This window comes from Myotis lucifugus, unplaced genomic scaffold (assembly GCF_000147115.1).
Source record: "Myotis lucifugus unplaced genomic scaffold, Myoluc2.0 scaffold_212, whole genome shotgun sequence".
In the NCBI taxonomy this organism is placed as follows: Eukaryota; Metazoa; Chordata; class Mammalia; order Chiroptera; family Vespertilionidae; genus Myotis; species Myotis lucifugus.
Genome location: NW_005871260.1, coordinates 1,774,982 through 1,795,322, shown reverse-complemented (window position 1 = coordinate 1,795,322; position 20,341 = coordinate 1,774,982). Strand labels below are relative to the sequence as shown.

The following is a 20,341-nucleotide window of genomic DNA, read 5'->3' as shown; positions in this document are numbered from 1 at the left end:
GAATACATGTGCGGGGAAAAGATCCTGTAGAAGCCATAAAAGGGAGAATCAATAGCTTTTACTCTGGCTGTGAGGACTATTAAAATGTCAAGTATTGGAGGTTGGAAATGGGCCCTAAAATCTGGTCACCTGTCTGGCCCTTGAGATAGATGCACTACATTGAAGAGGATAAACTTGAATATGCATTCCCCTGCACTCCCCCCCCCCCCACACACACACATTCACTAAATTTGTTCATTTAGCAAAGAAATACATGTGACATCTCAAATTGTATATCTCTTAGGCGTCTCAAAATTACTAAGTCCAAAATAACCCCTAATTTCTCACCGTTGCACCTGTACCCTGAATTTAACAGTTTTCCCCTCCAGCCTTCTAGTTGTTTGGGCTACAAACCTTCGCTTCATCCTTAACTTTTCTGTTTCTCTCACACATGACATCAAATCAACAGTAAGTCTTGTCCATCTGTCTTTAAGATTTATTGATAATCCGATCACTTCTCATTATCTCCATGGAAATTTACCCTATTCCAGTGGTCTTCAACTAGTGTGCTGCAAGAATTTTTAAAACCTGCAATACCTGGCTATTTTTAAAAAATTTTTATTGTTGAAAGTATTACATAGGTCCTCTTTTTCCCTACATTAACCTCTTCCAGCCTGCCCCCATCTCCTCCCCACCCTTGCCATAACCACCTCATTGTCTATGTCCAAGGGTTATGCATATATGCATACAAGTTCATTGGTTGACCTCTTCCCACCCACCCTCCTTGCCTTCCCTCTAAGATTCAATGGTCTGTTCATGCTTCTATGTCTCTGGGTCTATTTTTATTCATCAGTTTATTTTGCTCATTAGATTCCACATATGAGTGAGATCATGTGATACTTATCTTTCTCTGACTGATTAAAATAAAAAGCTTCTGCACTGCAAAAGAACCCATCAACAAAATAACAAGAGAGCCCACTACATGGGAGGACATATTTGTCAATGATACATCCAATAAGGGGTTAATCTCCAAAATATATACGGAACTCATACAACTTAACAAAAGGAAGACAAACCATCCAATAAAAAAAATGGGCAAAGGACATAAATAGACACTTCTCCAAAGCAGACATACAGATGGCCAAGAGACATATGAAAAAATGCTCAAAGTCACTGATCATCAGAGAGATGCAAATTAAAATGACAATGAGGTATCACCTTATACCTGTCAGAATGGCTACCATCAACAAATCAACAAATGACAAGGGCTGGCAAGGTTGTGGAGAAAAGGGAACCCTAGTACACTGCTGGTGGGAATGCAGACTGGTGCAGCCACTGTTGAAAACAGTATGGAGTTTCCTCAAAAAATTAAATATGGAACTGCCATTTGACCCAGTGATCCTATTCTAGGAATATATCCTAGGAAACCTGAAGCACTCATCAGAAAGAATGCATGCACCCCTATGCTCATAGCAGCACAATTTACAATAGCTAAGTGCCCATGAGCAGATGAGTGGATAAAAAAGCTATGGTACATTTCCACAATGGAGTACTCTGTGGCAATACAAAAAAGAAAGAACTCTTACCATTTGCAACAACATGGGTGGACCTGCAGAGTACTATGCTAAATACCTGACTATTTAATTTGGGGTACTGACTTCTTTTCCCTTCGATTTTCAAATAAAACTAGGGGCCCAGTGCATGAATTCATGCACCTTGAAAGGAACTGTGTGCTGCGAGGCTGCAGTAGGCACAGGGGTGGGTCTTGGCCCATCCTCCGTGTCCCCCCACCCATCCCCTCCCGCCATAGCCCCCAGTCTCCTGTCTGCTGGCAGCCTTGCTCCCGCAGCTGCTCCCATGCGCTGACAGCACCAGCCCTGCTCACACCCACTGAAAGTGCAGAGTGATTGGGGCTGGTGCCAGAAGCAGGTGTGAGCAGGGCCAGTGTAGTCAGTGGATGCGAGCAGTGTCTGCTGCCCCAATTGCCCCTTTGGAGCAGGGGGAGGTGGAGAAGCCCTCAGGGGCTATCAGGGCCGCCAGCCACCACTCCCACCCACTGATGGCGCCCAGTGATAGGGACCAGAGCCAGGCACCAGCAGCGGGTGTGAGCAGTGGCTCTGGTGCCAGCTGTGGGTATGGGCGAGACAGTCGCTGGCAGCCGATGCGAGAGGCGGCTGCTGGCCCCAATCTCCCCTCAGGAGTAGGAGGAGGTAGAGAAACCCTGAGGGGCAATCGGGGCTGGCAGCCGCTGCGTGCACCCACTGACGGTGCCAAGTGATCAGGGCTGGTGCCGGGCATCGGCAGGGGTGCAAGCAGGGCCGGTGCCAGCTGCAGATGCGAGCGCCAGGTGGGACCACGATGCACGCGGGAGCAAAGAATTTTCAGCAACCACCAGAGGCTCACCCCGATGACAGTGACTGACACCCCCACATCATAGTGACCGGTTGTTTGGTTGTTCTGCCATTCGGTCTATTTGCATATTAGCCTTTTATTATATAGGATGACAACAGACAGCACAACAGTAGCCATCCAGTGTGAATGCTCTGTCTTGAACCATGAATATATAGGTCATATAGTAGAGTTGCATCTTATTGGTCACATCACATAATACACTGAGTGGCCAGATTATTATGACCTGCCAGATTATTATGACCATCCCGTCAGTACTTCATTGACACTTCCAAAAATACTGAATGTTGAAAACTTCCTAAGCACATATTCTCAAGGTTTTTTTTATTATTATTTGCATAACTAATTCACCTCAGTGTAAGGTTGTGTCTGATTGGTTAATTCTTGGTACCAGAAATCCTGATATACAAATATAGGCAACTTTTTAAAAAAGTCACTTTGAAGCCAAAAGGGTAGGTAATTACTATTATTATCTTTATTTGTGTAAATCAATCAAAATTATACCTATTTTTTGTCAGATCAGCAAAAATAAATTTTTAGTGTGTGCAGAATTTTAGAAATTAGTTTATGTGTGTCACGACGTCAAAAAGGTTGAAAATCACTGCCCTACCCTAAGCCACTGATAATATTTGCCTGGACTAGTGTGGTCTTCTACTCCCACCATAGTTCCCTCACTATTTGCCTCACAGAAGCAAGGGTCGTTCTGTAGCAATGTCAATTGTATCTTGACACTGTTGTCCAGAACTCTGCAGTGGATCTTCATCTATCTCAGAATAAAATCCAGAGTCCTTGCCATGGTCTCTCTATAAGAGGTCACTGCCTACCATTTCTCCCCAACCTTCCTCTACTCCATATGCACTGACATTCTTGAACAAGCCCAGGAAGTTTTTATGTCAGGACCTTTGCACATGCTGTTCCCTATGCCTTGAGTTACTCATTCAACAAATGTTTCTTGAGTGCCTACTATGTGTTAGGCACAGGTAGCTGGGATATATCAGTATATAAGGTGGATAAAGAACCTTGTCCCTGCTGTACTTATATTTACAGTATGTCTGCATCTCTTGTTCCCTCTGCTCCACTGTCACCTTATCAGAGAGACCTTCCCTGACCACATGACCTACGACAGCAATCCCATTATTCCATATTCCTTTATCCTGATTTATTTTCCTTAATAACACCGGTTACCATCTGACACATCACATCACTTGTCTCCTTCCAGTAGGATGCGAACTCCTTGGCAGGGACTTTACCTTTGCTATAGTTCTAGAATAGGGTGCTTTTAAATATTTGCTAAATGAATTAAGGCAAATGCTTGGTGAGCACTTTAATTTGGACACTCATGTTTTTAATTCTGGAATGATTTCTTGCATGTTTTTTGCTAATTTATTTTTCTACATTTTGTTCTTGTTTTCTCTTTCTCAAACTCCTATTATAATGTCAGAATTTGAACCTCCTCAATGATTGTTGATTATTGTCTTTTATTTATTTTTATGAATTTTTCTTTTTGATCTAACTTCTAGAAGGTGCCCTGAACTGCATTTTCTCTTATATGACAGTTTAAGATTGTTTTGTTTTTAGTTGCTAAGAGTTCTTTTATGTTCTCCTATTGTTCCTACTGTATTGGTATAATTATCTTACCTACAAGCTGGACTGAAAAGGATAAAGCAGAAATTGACTTTGTTCTTTCCCATCTTCCCTGTTAAATCCCATTCCTGGATGTAATCTGAGTTAACTCCCAAACTTTTCAGTCACTCTTAGTAAAAGAAAAGGCCTTGGTCATGTTTAGTCACAAGAATAGCCTTCTATTGGTGATTTGAAAAAGTTCCCATGTAGAATAAAACTATGATCCAGTTCCCTTTTCCTTTCCTTTTGCTATCCCTCTCCAACCCCCAAATTGTGCCTGATTGGGGACAGATGCATAATTGACTTCTCTGCTTCCTTGTGTTACCTTGTCCTTCAATTTCTCCCTTTTTTCTAGGTGCCATTTCTGACCTTTCCAGGGCCAGACTCAGAAGGAGAGGGGGTTAATGAAAAATGCCTTTTGTGGCTTGTGCTGTCTGTAATCTGATGATTTCCTCTGAGGTGGCAGGTGCACGATTGCCCTTTCCCTTGAGGGACGTTTTGGAGGTGTGCCCACTGAAGACTTCTGATTGCAGCTCCCTTGGTGTGGGTGGGGTTGCACTTCCATAGCCACCATGATCCCACCCTTGGCATCTGGACTGTAGCAATCCACCAGCGTGTCCATTTACCCTCTAGGCCAGTGATAGCGAACGTTTTGAGCTCGGCGTGTCAGCATTTTGAAAAACCCTAACTTAACTCTGGTGCCGTGTCACATATAGAAATTTTTTGATATTTGCAACCATAGTAAAACAAAGACTTATATTTTTTATATTTATTTTATATATTTAAATGCCATTTAACAAATAAAAATCAACCAAAAAAAATGAGTTTGCGTGTCATTGGTTCGCCATCACTGCTCTAGGCAATGCCCTTAGGTAGGAGTGAACAGACCCCAAGTTGGCTCCCTCCTATCTAACTTAACTCACAACACAACTCAGACATTCTTGCCCTACTGTGGGCAGAAGTGTAGTTTGTTCCTACCACTTTCTTCATTCTGCCATTACACCAGCAACTCTAGCTGTAATCCTTTATTTACCACTGTGTTTCCCCAGGCAGGAAATAGACAATAGCTTTTCTGTTTCACGTCTAGGGAACACGTGTCAAGCTCTCCAATTTTTCCCTTGAAGCTCTTCTCACTCAGCTTGAGATAATGGAAAGCATACCCTTCCCTTTATCCAAAAGGAGGGTTCAAGGTAGCAATGTATAGGCACAGTATGTGGAAAGACTGGGGAACTGAGGAGCACAGAAATTAATTTTTCCCCAGCCAGAGGAAGAAAAGGGACTTTATAATAATGTAGCTCAGTAAGTTGCCTAACAATTCACCTGATACCACGGGCAGCAGAAATGTCCCTGACATCACTTTAATTTTGAGATCTACCTCTCTTACCCACAATGTTTTAGAATAGTCAAAACATATGCGTCTGGTACTCACAGGGACAGAAAGTAATATTAGGAGAAATGTTATGACAGATAATCAGTATTTACAAAGATTTTTAAGGGCCATTAGAGAATACTTGTTAAGATCATAGGCATCTGACAGACTTAGGCTTGAGTTTTAGCTCAGCTACCTATTAGTGTGTAACCTCAGGAAAGTTATTGCACATCTCAGAATTTTAACTGCCAAAACATGTTAATGATTGCACTTAGCTCCTAGATCAGCAGTTCTCAACCTGTGGGTCACGACCCCTTTCGCGGTCGAACAACCCTTTCACAGGGGTCGCCTAAGACTATCCTGCATATCAGATATTTACATTACGATTCATAACAGTAGCAAGATTACAGTTATGAAGTAGCAACGAAAATAATTTTATGGTTGGGTCACAACATGAGGAACTGTATTTAAAGGGCCAGAAGGTTGAGAACCACTGTCCTAGATATTAGAGTTGTCTGGTTGCTGCCTTGCCTGTTGGTAACTTGGCCCTATCAACATCACTTCTGTCTAAGGCTGGGAACTACCTTTCTCAGAGTCCCCCTTCCTATGTGGTTCTGGGTTGGAGTTTGTGAATGAGACTGAGTTGACTTGTGTAAGACTTGGAAGGCAGAAGTGGAAAGAGACCACTGTTTTGGAGATAATGGTTGCTAAGGTTCATCGGGGCTTCACCAGACTCGGGCCCACAGCCCTTTCCATTAGTTCTCACTGAAGCTACGGCAGAATTATCGGACAACTTCCTCCTTTCCCGTCCCCCAGGAGCCGAGTTTCTCCACCCACTTCAGTCAGACTGAAGACGTCAGTGACTCTTTTCCCACTCATCTGGCTGCCACCTTCTAGACCAGGGGTGGGGAATGTCTGGCCTGCAGGCCATATAAGGCCTATGAAATCATTTGGTCTGGCCCTGTCAAGGCATTAGGGGTGAGTTGATTAATTGTTTGACCAAATATAGCAGGCTAATTTTTAAGTTGATAATTTTATATGATCCGCAAATGATGTAAAAAATATCCAATGGCCCTTGGCAGAAAAAAGGTCCCCACCCCTGTTCGAGACCTCTACTCCCCCAGCTCCTTTCTCATCCATGTAAGCTGTCATTTCTATACATGAAGTCCTTTATTCCACATGCAGTGGTTCTTTTCCTGCTGGAAGCATTCTAATACAGCATATTCTTAAGACATGTAGCAAGCACTCAATAAACATTTGAGAATAATAATAAGAAAAGGTATTGTTCATAATAAATTTGAGCCTGAGAGATTAATAATGTTAAACTATGTGAGTCCCACTGTTTAAGAACGGCAAAGATGAGTGGTACAAAAGCAGACTATTCTTAACACCAATACCAAAAGTGCTCACATTTCTCTAACACTTTTCAATTCATGAAGTATCTGCACATATTTTATGTTTGGCTAAGATGAAGTATAATTGGAAATAGACACTGCTTTCTCAACAATAAAAATCCAAGATCAAGAGAGCATCACAATTAAACTAGGAAACTGGCTTATACTGTACAGAGAACATTTATTTGAAACATGTATTTGTTTCAGAGTTTTCTCTCATCAGGAGAGAATGACATTGCCCTCTGGCTCATGTGCCCTCTAGTGTTATGGATCCTTGGATTACAAAGAATAAGTAACAAATCCTAACACCTGTCCATATAGTACAGGGTTTAGATTTCTAATCAATTTATAAAATGCACTTTATGACATGAACACTTCTTACTGTGCTACATGGTAATTAGACATAAATGGTAGTAGCCAGTTTATAAATGACTATAATTGAAATTAATTTTAGAGAGCCAATATTCTTTTCCCTTCTTGGTTCACTGATACTGACAATTTTTCTTAATATTGTGTTTTATATGCCTACAAGTCCCGGGTCAGCTCAGGTCCAGTTCCTTTCCCCTTGCTCCCTTCTAGGGTGGGGGTTCTTGTGCTCCTCCCAGCTCCATTCCCATCCTTCCTTTGCCTGTGGAATTCATGTCCTATTAGCCCCTGCATCTGGCTTTTCTAATTGTTTAAATGGCACCAACACCACCAGCATCTCTGGAGGCCAAGGTTGTGAATGGTCTGCCACAGGTCAAAGCATGATACCGTGCCACATGGAAAGGTAAAGGAGATACCTACGGAAGGGAAAGGGGATAGCAAAATGTAGGTCTACTGTTTTGTCTGGGTTTTGAGCCAGAACTAAGGGCACCAGTGTTGATAGGTATCCTCCTTCACTAATGAAAGTGTGGGGACTAAGACTCTAAGAGCTGCATTGAGATTAGCTCCCAGCAGGAGGTATTTTGTCTATGGCTTCAAATATGTGTTGCTTGTTAGGAACACTGACTGCTTAGTTGCTTACTATTATGATTACTATTCATATCCTGCCTCAAGGAAGGATAGTTGGGAATGCTCTTTATTGTCATTCCTTTAGGGATTACTGTACTTGTACTACAGAGAGCCACTTTTCCCCAGGCTATGCCCTTCCTAGGGAAGCCCATTATGGCCCAATGAAGGACAATTCTGACAGACCATTTTAGCTCTGGACTCCCCATGTGGGGACAGTGAGGCTGTTGTCAGGCTTGCCTTGCAACTCAACTTCTACTCAGTTCTGCTCCCTTGCTGTCCCTTCCACAGATGTGGATTCCAAAAGCTCTCACTAATAAACACTCAGCACACTCACCTTCATTGTGGGGTCTGCTTCCCAGAGAACCCAGCCTGCAACATACTCTGCTCTCCACATCACCAATATCTGTCAATATTCCCATGTTGCTGTTGTCTCCTCTGCCATTCTCTTTGACCTCGCCAGTTTCACTCATTTACTATCATTTTATAGAGTATTAAGAGGGAATAGAGATAAATGAAAGTGTCTAACCCACCACTGTATTGTTCAGAGAATATAATTTATTCTAGTTATTTAAAATAGAAATATTATTTTCAGGATATTCAGTGCTGAGGCAGATTCATTGCAATAGTCCCAATTTTGCATCTTTCCTTAACAATGTGACTTTGTAACTCCTCCTATTCAGGAGTTGAATCTATTTCCATACCCCTTGAATTCTGGCTAGCCTTTTGACTTGCTTTGGCCAATGGAATGTGCTAGAAATGATGTGCCATTTCTAAGCCTGATCCTCAAGGGTCCTTGCACACTTTGTTTTTCCACTTGGAACTCCATGAAAACAATCCAGGCTAGCCTGCTGGAAGATGAAGGCCCACATGGAGCAGTGATGATATGAGACCAGTCAGTCTCTAGCTAACCATCAGCTGATCACAAATACATGAGCAAGCTCAGTCAGGTCAGCGAAGTTCAAGCTAAACCAGTAGAACTGGCCAACTGACCCATGGATTAATGAGTAAAAATAAATGATTATTGTTTTAAGCTGCTGTATTTGGGATGTTTTTCATACAGCATTATTGTAGCAATAGATGATGATACAAGTAGCTTACATGATTGGGAGAGATGATTAGACTCTAGGGCCAAGATCCCTAGGAAGGCAGGTAGGTAGCATCCTTTGATCTGACCATGACATCTGGTTTTAAGTGGTCAGAGAATGAATGCTTCCAAATCTGCAGAGCTGGCAATTCTAGAAAAATCTGTGTCCCTGTAGGTGCCTTTGTAGGATGGTAATTTAAGACAATGAATAATCAGTGAAGAAAAGGAAGGCAATTCTTAGATAACAGAATCATCAGCAGTGAAGGTGTTAAAATGAAAGAAATTTTATGACGCTAGATTTTGTTCCCTGTGTCTTGTTCAGCAGATGTCCAACATATTATTATGGTGGCCTGCAGTGGTTTATACCTCACTGAGAATTACTATACTCAACCATAGCCTTATATGGCTAGGAGTCCCTCAGGCGCGCACGAGACACACACACACACACACACACACACACACACACACACGCGCGCGCACAGTCTAAGCTGTAGAGAGAATCCAGAGTCTTTCCAAAAGGTGCCCTATGGATTCAAAATGCAGACACTTCTTTGTCAACAAAGGCAATCCATAGCTATGGGTGTGAAGGCAAATTACACTTGGCTCAGTGCTGTCTTAATCACAGACCCTGTTTATTCTTACTGACATTAATGTACAATATCAGCAATTTTGCTTCTGAAACAGAATTTCTTGATTTTGCCTTTTTTTTTTAATTGTGCAATCACAAATCCATTCAAAGGAGGAGAAAGAAGTTAATGCCTATGGAAAAACACCAAAGAAAATGGTTCTCAGACTGATTGCTTTTTGACAAAGGCTGAGCTCAGGGTTTACCAAGGAAACTCCAGTTAAGTGTGAGCCTAGACAGAGGAAGAGCTCAACAGCTTTACCTAGCCTGGACATTGAATTTTCAAGTTACCTTGTAAGGTATTTCAGAGAAAATTATATATGCAAATATAGGCTGAAATGTTAAGAAAATGGTAGTTTCTAAAACTGCTTTACTCTGAAACAATAAGGAAATAGAAGAGAGACAACAGACAGCAAGTAATTTGCCTTTTTGGGAACCAATATTGAGAAAAAGTTAGTTAAATCTTCCCCAGGATCGTCTGGCCTGGATTCAGCTATCTTGGGCGGAACAAAAGAGAAAGTGAAAGGTCCTTTAGATCAGGTGTTTCCCAGGATGGAATTTAAAAGCAGCTCCCTTATCCTGTCTGCTTTTGTCTTAGATCAAACTTTCTGGCACTAGATTTAAAAGCATCTTCAGAATAGGAGGGTGCTCACATTAGCCCCTTCCTTGCTTCCTTCTTTCTATTCATTTCCTGTGGTCTTTGTGTCTGTCCCCCCAAATTGATTGCAATCAGATTTGAAGGCAGGGGCTGTGTCTCAACTCATCTTTGTATATTTTCTTTCAACCCTTGTTGTCTGACAATGTTTTTGTTTATATATAATACATTTTTGTTTGTTAAATAAAATTAAATATGTAGAGGCAAATACATATTATCCAATGTTTCAATTGCTGCTGAGAAAATGAAGAGAAATTATTAGATTTGTGATGTGATTGACTTCATGTTATTAATAGAATGATTTGTATTTCAAGTGCAAATAAAAGTTGCTTTAAAGGACTTTGATATGTATTTTTCTCAAAGAAGGAACAGCCTTACTGTGATATATATATATATATAAATGAAAGTGAATTTAGAAAGGTTTGATGGAAGGAGTTAGTTATGTAAAGAGGATAGCCCCTAATGATAGTTACCAATGTCTTAAAGTTTCCATATAGTTATAAGTTGAATAAAATGCTTTTCATCTTTATAGCTACTGCTAATGGTGTTAGACTCATGAGGGGGAAAGTGTCTGTGAATGATGTCACTATAATATATCATTTTTCTTTCTTTTCTTCATCTTTCTTTTACCCCAACTTATGGTATAGTATTACACTCTTCCACACCTTGCTTTTTTTTTTAGATCCCACCCTGTTAGGTCTGCTAAGAGGGGACACTAGTGACTGAATGTATTCTTTTTTCTCTCAATAACACCTTATCAATAACCTTTTACTCCAGGGTGGGCAGTTTAGTGCAGTCTCCACCCCCTCCCCTTTTTTCTTTTTGGTATCCCCAAAGGCAGCCTCATTTTGTCCCTTCAGAGGCACCAGCACCAGCTAAGCAGTGACCCCTTCTCAGAGCTGACCAACTCCATGAGGCCTCTTCAGCAAACCTCAGTGTTCAACTAATTTCAACATTTTCCTTCTGTTCTTCCAGCCTCAGGGGAGGGAGCTGCTTCCTGGAATTACTATCTTTTCTTTCTCCTTTTAGTTTTTAAAGTTCTCCAGTAACTAATTAACCAATAGCTTACATTAAGTTTTCTTTGTTGAAATGCTTCTGGCAGTTTCTGTTTTCCTGGCTGGATCCTGATGAATATGGTACTTAAGACCCGCAGGGGGTCCAACTCCCCAGGGGTCCATCCCTGGACCTGCTAGGTCAGAAGACCTGAAGGAGCAGAGCAGCCTGCACTGGCATGTGGACCTGCTGCATAGCCAGTTCTTACTCTGGATCCTAAAGAAACCATGATGCATTTAACTAGTCTCCTGCAGATGGATATTTATGCTGTTTCTAACTTTTGTTACTGTAGACAATGCAGCAAATAACCTCAAATAAAGGTTTTTCACATATGGGCAAGAATATCTCTCAGATAGTTACAAAAGTGGAATTGCTGAGTTAAAAGGATTGCCCAGCCCTAACCAGTTTGGCTCAGTGGATAGAGCGTTGGCCTGCAGACTGAAAGGTCCCAGGTTCGATTCCGGTCAAGGGCATGTACCTTGGTTGCAGGCACATCCCCAGTGGGGAGTGTGCAGGAGGCAGCTGATCGATGTTTCTCATCGATGTTTCTAACTCTCTATCCCTCTCCCTTCCTCTCTGTAAAAAATCAATAAAATGTAAAAAAAATAAAAATAAAAATAAAAGGATTGCCCAATTACTCTTGTTTTTTTATTGTTTTTGCTTTATTTCCTCAATTACTCTTCATAGAGGTTGTACCAATCTAGTCTCTTGAAGGCAATAAACAAATTTATTTGTGTGAGAAACAGAGAAATTAACAAATGGATGAGGGAGCCAGGTATAGCAGGCACCCTTGTCCTAGTAAGAGGGACTTAACTGGTGGAAGAGAGCTCATCTAAGTACAGAATGAGATCTATCACTTGAACTACTTTCTGGCTTAGACTCCATGGACTTCCCTTTGGAGAGAAGGGAGGATAAAATACATGTGTTAAAGTTCTTTTCAATACTTTGGTACTCACCTAATAGAGGGTGACACAAAAAGGGGAGAGAGGTTTGCCACAGATCACCAACAGGGCTGAGCTGTCTGAGGAGGTTTCATGCTGTGCCCAGGGACACTCAGTACCTAGCAAGTGTGGCCAGCAGCAAGAATGACATCTACAGACGTGTGGCTATCGGAATAACACAGCTGTTGGGTACAGTTTATGTGGTAGCTATAAGCAAATGGGAGACACTTTCTAGGGACTCCCCAAAACACTTGGGGTGGAACTTTCTAGGGTACTGGGTCTGTTTCCTGCAGTATCGGAGAATGTAAGAGCGGGCAAAACAGGCTACAAACTCATTTGCTAAGGTTGTCCCTTTTTTCCCATTTCTACATCTTTGTCTCAAAAAAATGGGGTAGGCTTTCATTTAAAAATAAACTAGTCTTCTCCCTATAAGACGTATTAGCAAAGTCAGGTTGTGACTAAGTTATTTCTCCCATCTGCTATTTGATTTTTCTTGTTGTTTACCCCCTGTTCAGTAGAGCTCAACTACTGCAGTTATTATTGCTCTTGTTTAGTAGACAGGCTACACCCCACATGCTTGCTTTCACTGATGTCACCATGGCATCACTTGGTCACAAAGCTGTGTTCAACCACAGCTCTGTCTTCCCTGCTCTGTAAGATCTGGGCTGCCTTTTGTTTTATGTTCCACAGTGTCTTGTTTGTGCCATTCTTAATTTACACGGTAGAGATGCTATCATCACCAATTAACATTTTTCAAGGGCCCCCTGCATGCACGGCACATTGGGACTAATTTAATATTCTCTTTGTTTCAGATATAGCAGGTGGATCCTTCAAATGGATTTTTAAGTATCTCAGTGATGAAGAAGAAGAACAGAGGCATCAGTCAGGATTTGGGAAGACAAGCCTTTGCAGAACATGCTTTAAAAAGAGCATCACGGATTGGTATTAATATTTGAAAGTTTCCTTCAGCAAACAAATGACAAAAGTAAAAGACACTGCATTCGTTGCTCCTGGAAGAAGCCTTGCTCCCGTCCATTCAGACATCTGCCCTTCGTTTGTGGCATTTTCCTCTTTACTTATTTCAGCCCTTCTGATCTTCAAGGCTGAGTCTAAATTTTATTCCCTGAGGTATTTTCTCATTATCTCTGCCCTTGGGGTGACTCCCTCCTCCAATTCCGATAGCCCTTATCACCTATACCAGTCATTTGGAAATTTACCACATGATGCATTATACTCTTATTTAATGAATATTTGTTAATACTCAAGTATATTAAAGAACTCTCTACACCATTTATTTCTTTCCTATTCTCAGGGTCTGCATGGTGTTCTGTCAATCGCAGAATATATTAAAGTCTATTAAAATGAAACTGAGTTTTTAAAAAAGGGTGGGAGGGGAGACAGTGAGACTCACAAGCATCATTAATGTAAGAGTTATATGTACATTTTTTTTTGAGGGGGTATTGGAGGAGGCAAGAACACCACTGGAAATCAGCAGTTTGTCTTTCAAGATATAATAAATTCTTTTTTTTTCCCCTGCCTAAGCTGTAATTCTGTTTGTTACTAATGTTGTGGCCCCACCCCATAACAAAGAAACAGAATTTCCGGAGGAAGAGGCCCAGAAATCAGGATTTTAAAAAGATTCCCAGGTGATTCTAATGTGCAGCCAAGGTTGAGAACCACTGGGTTGTAGGAACTGATATTCAGGAGAACAGACCTCATCACTTTCCCTTCAGAAAAACAAACGTTCGGTTTGGTCATACATTTTGGAATGAAGAACACACCTTTATGCCTTATGACGTCAGGAACCTGACCCCGCGAGGCCTGAGACACACGAATCCCACCACCACCGACACCCATTGTTGCGCGGGAACCGCGAAACCGGCTGCCGGGGAGCTGTTTCCCAGACGAAGCTCCCGCGGAACCCCGCCCACCCCTTCCGGGCATCGCGGGCATCGATTGGTGAAATGTTCATGACGGCAAGCAGTTTTCCAAGTTTCTATTGGTCCTTAGGCCTCCAAGTGGGCGGGGCAAGGCAGAGCGACGGGGCTCAAGGAGGGAAGCGCGGAATGCGCCGGCGCGTAGTCGGGGACGCCGGGCCGAGGGTTTTGCTAGGAAACCGACTGTTGTTGCCCCGCCCCCTCGGGGCTTTTGGTCCCGTTAACTGTCGGGGTGCGGGGGGCTCCAGTGCCGGGCGACATGCCGGTGCGCTTCAAGGTGAGGCCGGGGTCCGCGGGCCCGAAGGCTGATGGGGGGGGGGGGGCATGGCGGGGCGGGTGCGAGGCGTGGCGGCCTCGCTGGCTTTCTGCGCCGCGCCCCTCGGCCCCTGCAGAACCTGCCAGGCTGGGCGCCTGCCTGCCACAGCCCTGGAGGATGCTCGTCTCCTCTTACCGAGCTCCCTCTCCGCTCGCACTCGCTTCCGACTTAACCATGTGGTCCAGTTGGATGGTGTTGAGATGGGTTGGGAGGCTCCGTGGAGATGGCGGGAGAGCACCTTCGAGTGGGCTTCAGATTGGGACACTTGGCGCCCACCTCCCAGTTTAGCGTTTAAAGCCCCTCCCCTTGGAAACTTGAAAGTGCGTCTGTCTTTTAAAGGCTTGAGAAATGGGATCTTGACAGGACAACGACAGGGTGTGAGAAAAACACATTATTCATAGTCGTGCATTTGGTTCGTAAAAATGTCTAGGTAGCTGACAGCGTCAAGCACCCTTCAACATAACGGCTTGGCCAAGCTTTCCACAAACCCCGACTGCCTTAGCTTTGTATCTTAAGGGTTTGTATCCAGATGGGGAGGGGGATTTGTCTTTCTTCAATTGACTTGGACAGAATTTTCAAAGGGACTAGGCATAATGCAGAATATTGTGTCCTCCTCGAGACCTTAATTAGGATAATTATAGTGGTGAGGCTTTAGATTGTCACTGTTATTAGAAAAGAGCTCAGGCTTTGGAATCAGGCAGCCAGCCGAAGGGTAGCTGTTCTGAGCCTCAGATTCCTGCGAGCATCTGCCTCCAGTGGTTGCGAGGATTAAAGGATATAACGCCTGTGAACTGCTTAGCACAGGGCCGGGTCAATATTAGCTATTGTGAAGGAGCTCTTCTTTGTTTATCAATCTTAAGTCTTGCAAACCTTTTTAGAGGTTCAGAAATGATTTTTACTGATGCCTTCTTTAAAACAACGCTCATTAATTACATTGTACTCCAATTGTACTTTGCATTGCAGGGGCTGAGTGAATACCAGAGGAACTTTCTGTGGAAAAAGTCGTACTTATCAGAGTCCTGTAATGCCTCAGTGGGTCGAAGGCACCCATGGGCTGGACTTAGATCAGATCAATTAGGTAAGTTGGGGAAACGAATAGTCATTATTACTTGAATAAGCCTTGGGGTAAGTTTGCAAAATGATTACAAAATTGTGAAGCATTGGATCCGTTGGCCTGGTTGACTTAGGTATTTGTTTATATGACAAAAATTTTTTTTTAGGGTTTACTATAGGCCAGGACCATTCCTAGCTTCTAGGGAAATAGTCTCGAACTAGACAAAGACCCTTAAATGTAGGGAAGAGCAGAACAAGTAACTTATTAAATAAGCTAGGGCCGTGGTCGGCAAACTGCGGCTTGCGAGCCACATGCGGCTCTTTGGCCCCTTGAGTGTGGCTCTTCCTAAGCCTTAGGAGTACCCTAATTAAGTTAATAACAATGTACCTACCTATATAGTTTAAGTTTAAAAAATTTGGCTCTCAAAAGAAATTTCAGTCGTTGTACTGTTGATATTTGGCTCTGTTGACTAATGAGTTTGCTGACCACTGATAGGGGATTTCAGGTTGTTTTTTAAAAGTGTAGGTGAGCATGATAGATACCTTTGGGGAGGGATGGATTGGAGGAAATGTACTTTAGATTCGCTATTTGAGCTGATATATGAAAACAGAGTAGACAAGCCCGGGGAGGAGTATTCCCAAGGTATTGAGGGATTGAAGCGTAGATAGATTATGTTGCCCAAAGTTCACAGCTAGTAAATGATGGGACCATGATTTGAAATCAAGTCTGTACTGTTCAAAACCATGAGTTCAGAGGCCACATTCTTGTCATCATACATCCTTCCTCCCTTTATACCAAGGAAGTCAGAGCCCTGGGCCAAGGTTTCCCAGAGTCTGGCAGAGGGGAAAAGAGAGGGACTGACTTTATTCTACCTGCTTCCTTAATTCTTCCTCGCTAGAGTATAAAATCTCTGAGAGCAGCACTTTGAGCCTGTCTTCACCACCTTGTTACACTCTGGTTCTTATTATCACTAATTTCTGAATGAATGAATAAGCCTGAGTTTGAATCCACATTAGCTGTGTGACCTTGGCAAATTTGGCCTATTTCACCAAGTGAGACTTAGGAAGCACATTGCACAGAACTGCTGGGAGGGATTAAATGAGCTGTTGCCTGTTAAGGGTCAGACCCCTATATACAGATGAATGCTTGCTGCCTCATATGTGACATGTGAAAGTGCCTGATGTGTGGTAGGTAAGTTCCTCAAATGTTAGCTGTTTTGAGCCAGGAGAAGGAAAGGCTTATGAGTAGGTGCCAGGCCTGGGAAATTAGTAAAATGAGAGGGTTTCCAGGATTAGGTTTGGGAAATAAAGGGAAGAGTTGAATAGAAGGGTGGCTCTTTTAGGGATCCTTTGAAGTGTTGGAATCTTTGCCCAGAGCCTGACTTCAAAGGCTGGATGTCCCTGTTTCTTGGGCAGGGTAATGCTCATAATCCTCTCCAAATGATCAGAAGCTCCACAAATTTGATTAGATAAGAATCCAAAATAAATCTCTCTTACATTGTGGATGCTCCACTGAGGGTCTAGAGGAAAATTGGGTAACCAAATAGTTGCCTCCATGTCCTTTTAACTTAGATGAGGTATGTTTGAGGGTTGAGAGGTAATGAAATGATACTTTGGAGAATGATCTATACTAATAAAAGGGTAATATGCTAATTAGACCAGGAGACCTTCCGGAAGACCTTCCGGACATCCTTCCGGACAAAGCCATGGTGGCAGGGCCAAGGCAGAGGCAGTTAGGGGTGATCAGGCCGGCAGGCAGAGTGGTTAGGGGCGATCAGGCAGGCAGGCAGGTGAGTGGTTAGGAGCCAGCAGTCCCAGATTGTGAGAGGGATGTCCGGCTGCCAGTTTAAACTGGCAGTTGGACCATCCCTTGAGGGGTCTCAGATTGGAGAGGGTGCAGCCCAGGCTTGAGGGACACCCACCTTCCCCGCCCCTCCCCCCCCCTCCCCCCCCGCACGAATTTCGTGCTCCCGGCCACTAGTACATTATAAATAGAGGAATGGTCTAGGGAGGCATGTTAATGGAGAATATTCGGTAAGGGGGAGGCCTGAGTTGAGAACTCCAGGATGTTCATAAAGGAAAGTGGGAGGTTTGCCAGGAACAACAGTGGTGTTACCTAGGACTGGCTGGGTGTTCTGTTAACAAGTATATTTTTTCCCCATAGTGTATTTTTGCTGGTGCTGGGAGATAAGGGGAGGCCACTTGAAAATCTTCTCCGTTTATTTTGTTCTTCTACCAGAAGCGCCTATCTGTGTTAAAGCAGAGAAAAGTCTAGTGGGCTTCAAACTTCAAGCTTTCATACCCCTAAAAGAACTTAAAAGGTCTTTATATTCTTTCACATTTTTAAGTTGATATTTAATTTTTTTTATCATAAGTGTGATAAAGTTTCAAAAAATGTGATTCCTGGTATATTAAATATTGTACATGTATTTGACATATATTTTGTTAAAACTGGAGCTTCCACTTTAGATCATTCAGTTTATGTTAAATGTTCATCATAGATATAATTGATAAAGTTAGTCCTTGGCAAAACTAATCAAAATTATTTTCTGTGAGAAAAAAGAGGTCAAACTTTTCAATCCAAATAAATGAGTTAATATGCATATATGCATTTCACATGATGACTCTCCACACCTGAATTTTAATTTAAGATAGGTAGAGATGTGGAGCTGGGTGAAATAAGGCGTGGCTCCTTTGTTATTTCTAATCTCTGCCTTCTTTGCTTTGCTGCCAGGAGTTATGTTTTCTTGAATTGTCCCTTTGTTTTCCTTCCCTACCTATGAGATATTTTTATTCCCCGAGGCTGGTTGAGAGGTGTGTCTGTCTTTTGTGAAGTGGGAAAGGGGTGATTACGAAAGGTGTGGTGAGAAATAAAACTACCGGTGGCAGGTGCATCTCTTAGGCAGATCACCGTCAGGAAGTAACATATGGAAGTTAGGATCTGGAAAATGATTTCCTTAAGCTGCCCGTTTCTGTTTACCCTCTCCCCCCACCTCCAGAGTATCTATATATGCCTCCAGACATATGTGCACCCATTGTGAAGACTACTGGTCTAGGGGAGCCTTGAAAGGGTGGGGACTCTGTCTGTGGCCAAAGGTCGGAACATCCACGATAGAGGCTAAAGAACTATGTTTTGTTTTTTTACACCTCATGTGGATTTTCTGTCCACCTCCTTCTCCTTCCCTTCCCTTCTAGTCTTATCTTTCTTCCTCACTCTGTACAATCTTCTTTCTATTTAAAGAATGGCACCAAACTGGGGCAGTATCTTAGTGTCTGTCATTCCACCGAGCTCCTCTTACCTCGCAGCAGGTTAAGTTTTTGGACATTTGTTGCCAGACAGAAATATAAAGAAATAGTATCTTAGCTCTTGTTAAAAGGGTTCATTCTCTTTAATTCTCAGGAAATCAAGGCAAATGTAGAACCAAGATCCATCATAATGACACCTCATCCCTTCTCATCTTGGTCTGCTGTGCATAAGAGAAGCTTTGTGAAAAGTTCCAAATTTTGACAGTACCAGGGCCCATTGTTCTGTTAAGTAGCACAGGAAAGAAATTAGAAACGGAGCAGCATGTGCTGCTTGACTTGCCAGGCCATCACGTTGTGGTTCTAGTGACTTGTGTGAGGATAACTTGAACATTGTGACCCCAATTTTAATATTTTTATGGTCAAACTTTTAATATTTCTTTAAAGCAAAATTAAAGATTTTATGTTGAAAAACTGCTTGGATTCTCAGCTGAATTTTATATTTCATTTCATCTCCCATAAGTGTTATTAAAAGTAGTCTTTGTAACCTTATGCTTTGGTATCTGCTACTTTTGTATACTCTATTTTGTAGGAATCACAAAAGAGCCAAGTTTTATTTCAAAAAGAAGAGTCCCTCAAAATGACCCACAGATTCCAAAATTTCTTGAGTGGAATGGAGCTACCTCAGAGAACAGTGTGGCTGTGTCACCAGAACCTGAAGCTCCAGAAGCACCGGAATCACAAGGGGCAGAACAAAAAGATGTTAACCAAGAAAGGGTTCTTGCACTAGAAGCCACCAAGGTTCCCAAGAGAACCACGTGTCACTCTCCAGACTCCAGAGCTGAAAGGGCTTCAGATATCGTGGAAGATAATACGGATGCAATAATAAACCACATACCAGTTAATGAAAATGTGGAACAGGAAAGTTGTACCAAGCTTCTCTCAGAAAAAACAGATAATAGGGTAAGTATATTCACTGCATTTCTTTACAAAAGCATATAATTTTTTTGTAGATTTCATCATTTCAGTATTACTACATTTAATGTTTAAAATTTTTCTGTTGTTTTTTGTCTATAGCAGTGATGGCGAACCTATGACACGTGTGTCAGAGGTGACACGCGAACTCATTTTTTTGGTTGATTTTTCTTTGTTAAATGGCATTTAAATATATAAAATAAATATCAAAAATATAAATCTTTGTTTTACTATGGTTGCAAATATCAAAAAATTTCTATATGTGACACGGCACCAGAGTTAAGTTAGGGTTTTTCAAAATGCTGACACGCCGAGCTCAAGGTTCGCCATCACTGGTCTATAGCATAGTTAACAAGAGGCTATTGACTTTATTGTGAATTAGTTCTATTCTTTTTTTCATTAATTCTTTATTGTTTAAAGCATTACATATGTCTCCTTTTTCCCCCCATTGACCTCTCCTCATCACTCCCACCCCCCAGTACATGCCCACCCCCCCCACCCCCCTAGTGTCTGTGTCCATTGATTATGCTTATATGCATGCATACAAGTTCTTTGGTTGATCTCTTACCCCCCACCTCCACCCTCCCCTGCCTTCTCTATTCTTAATAGTCACTTTGTACTGGTCATACCAAGGTATTTCTTCATTGGGTGGCCAGCTTGCTTCTGGATTTTATTCATCATATATCAGTACC

General features: G+C 42.3%; 1 protein-coding gene across 3 annotated transcripts in view; it reads left to right on the top strand.

The window, feature by feature from the left end:
- Positions 1 to 14,206: 14,206 nt before the first annotated feature.
- Positions 14,207 to 20,341, top strand: part of MDM1 (Mdm1 nuclear protein) — a 39,071-nt gene continuing 32,936 nt past the window's right edge. For 2 of the 3 annotated variants that reach the window (XM_023761668.1, XM_014463597.2), the window contains exons 1-3: positions 14,207 to 14,339; positions 15,342 to 15,456; positions 19,267 to 19,637. In XM_023761668.1, coding sequence (XP_023617436.1) covers positions 14,322 to 14,339; positions 15,342 to 15,456; positions 19,267 to 19,637 — 504 coding nt within the window. In that variant the 5' untranslated portion in view covers positions 14,207 to 14,321. Of the gene's footprint in view, positions 14,340 to 15,341; positions 15,457 to 18,831; positions 19,146 to 19,266; positions 19,638 to 20,341 lie in introns of those variants that run through there. The other variant, XM_023761669.1, reaches the window with a different exon arrangement.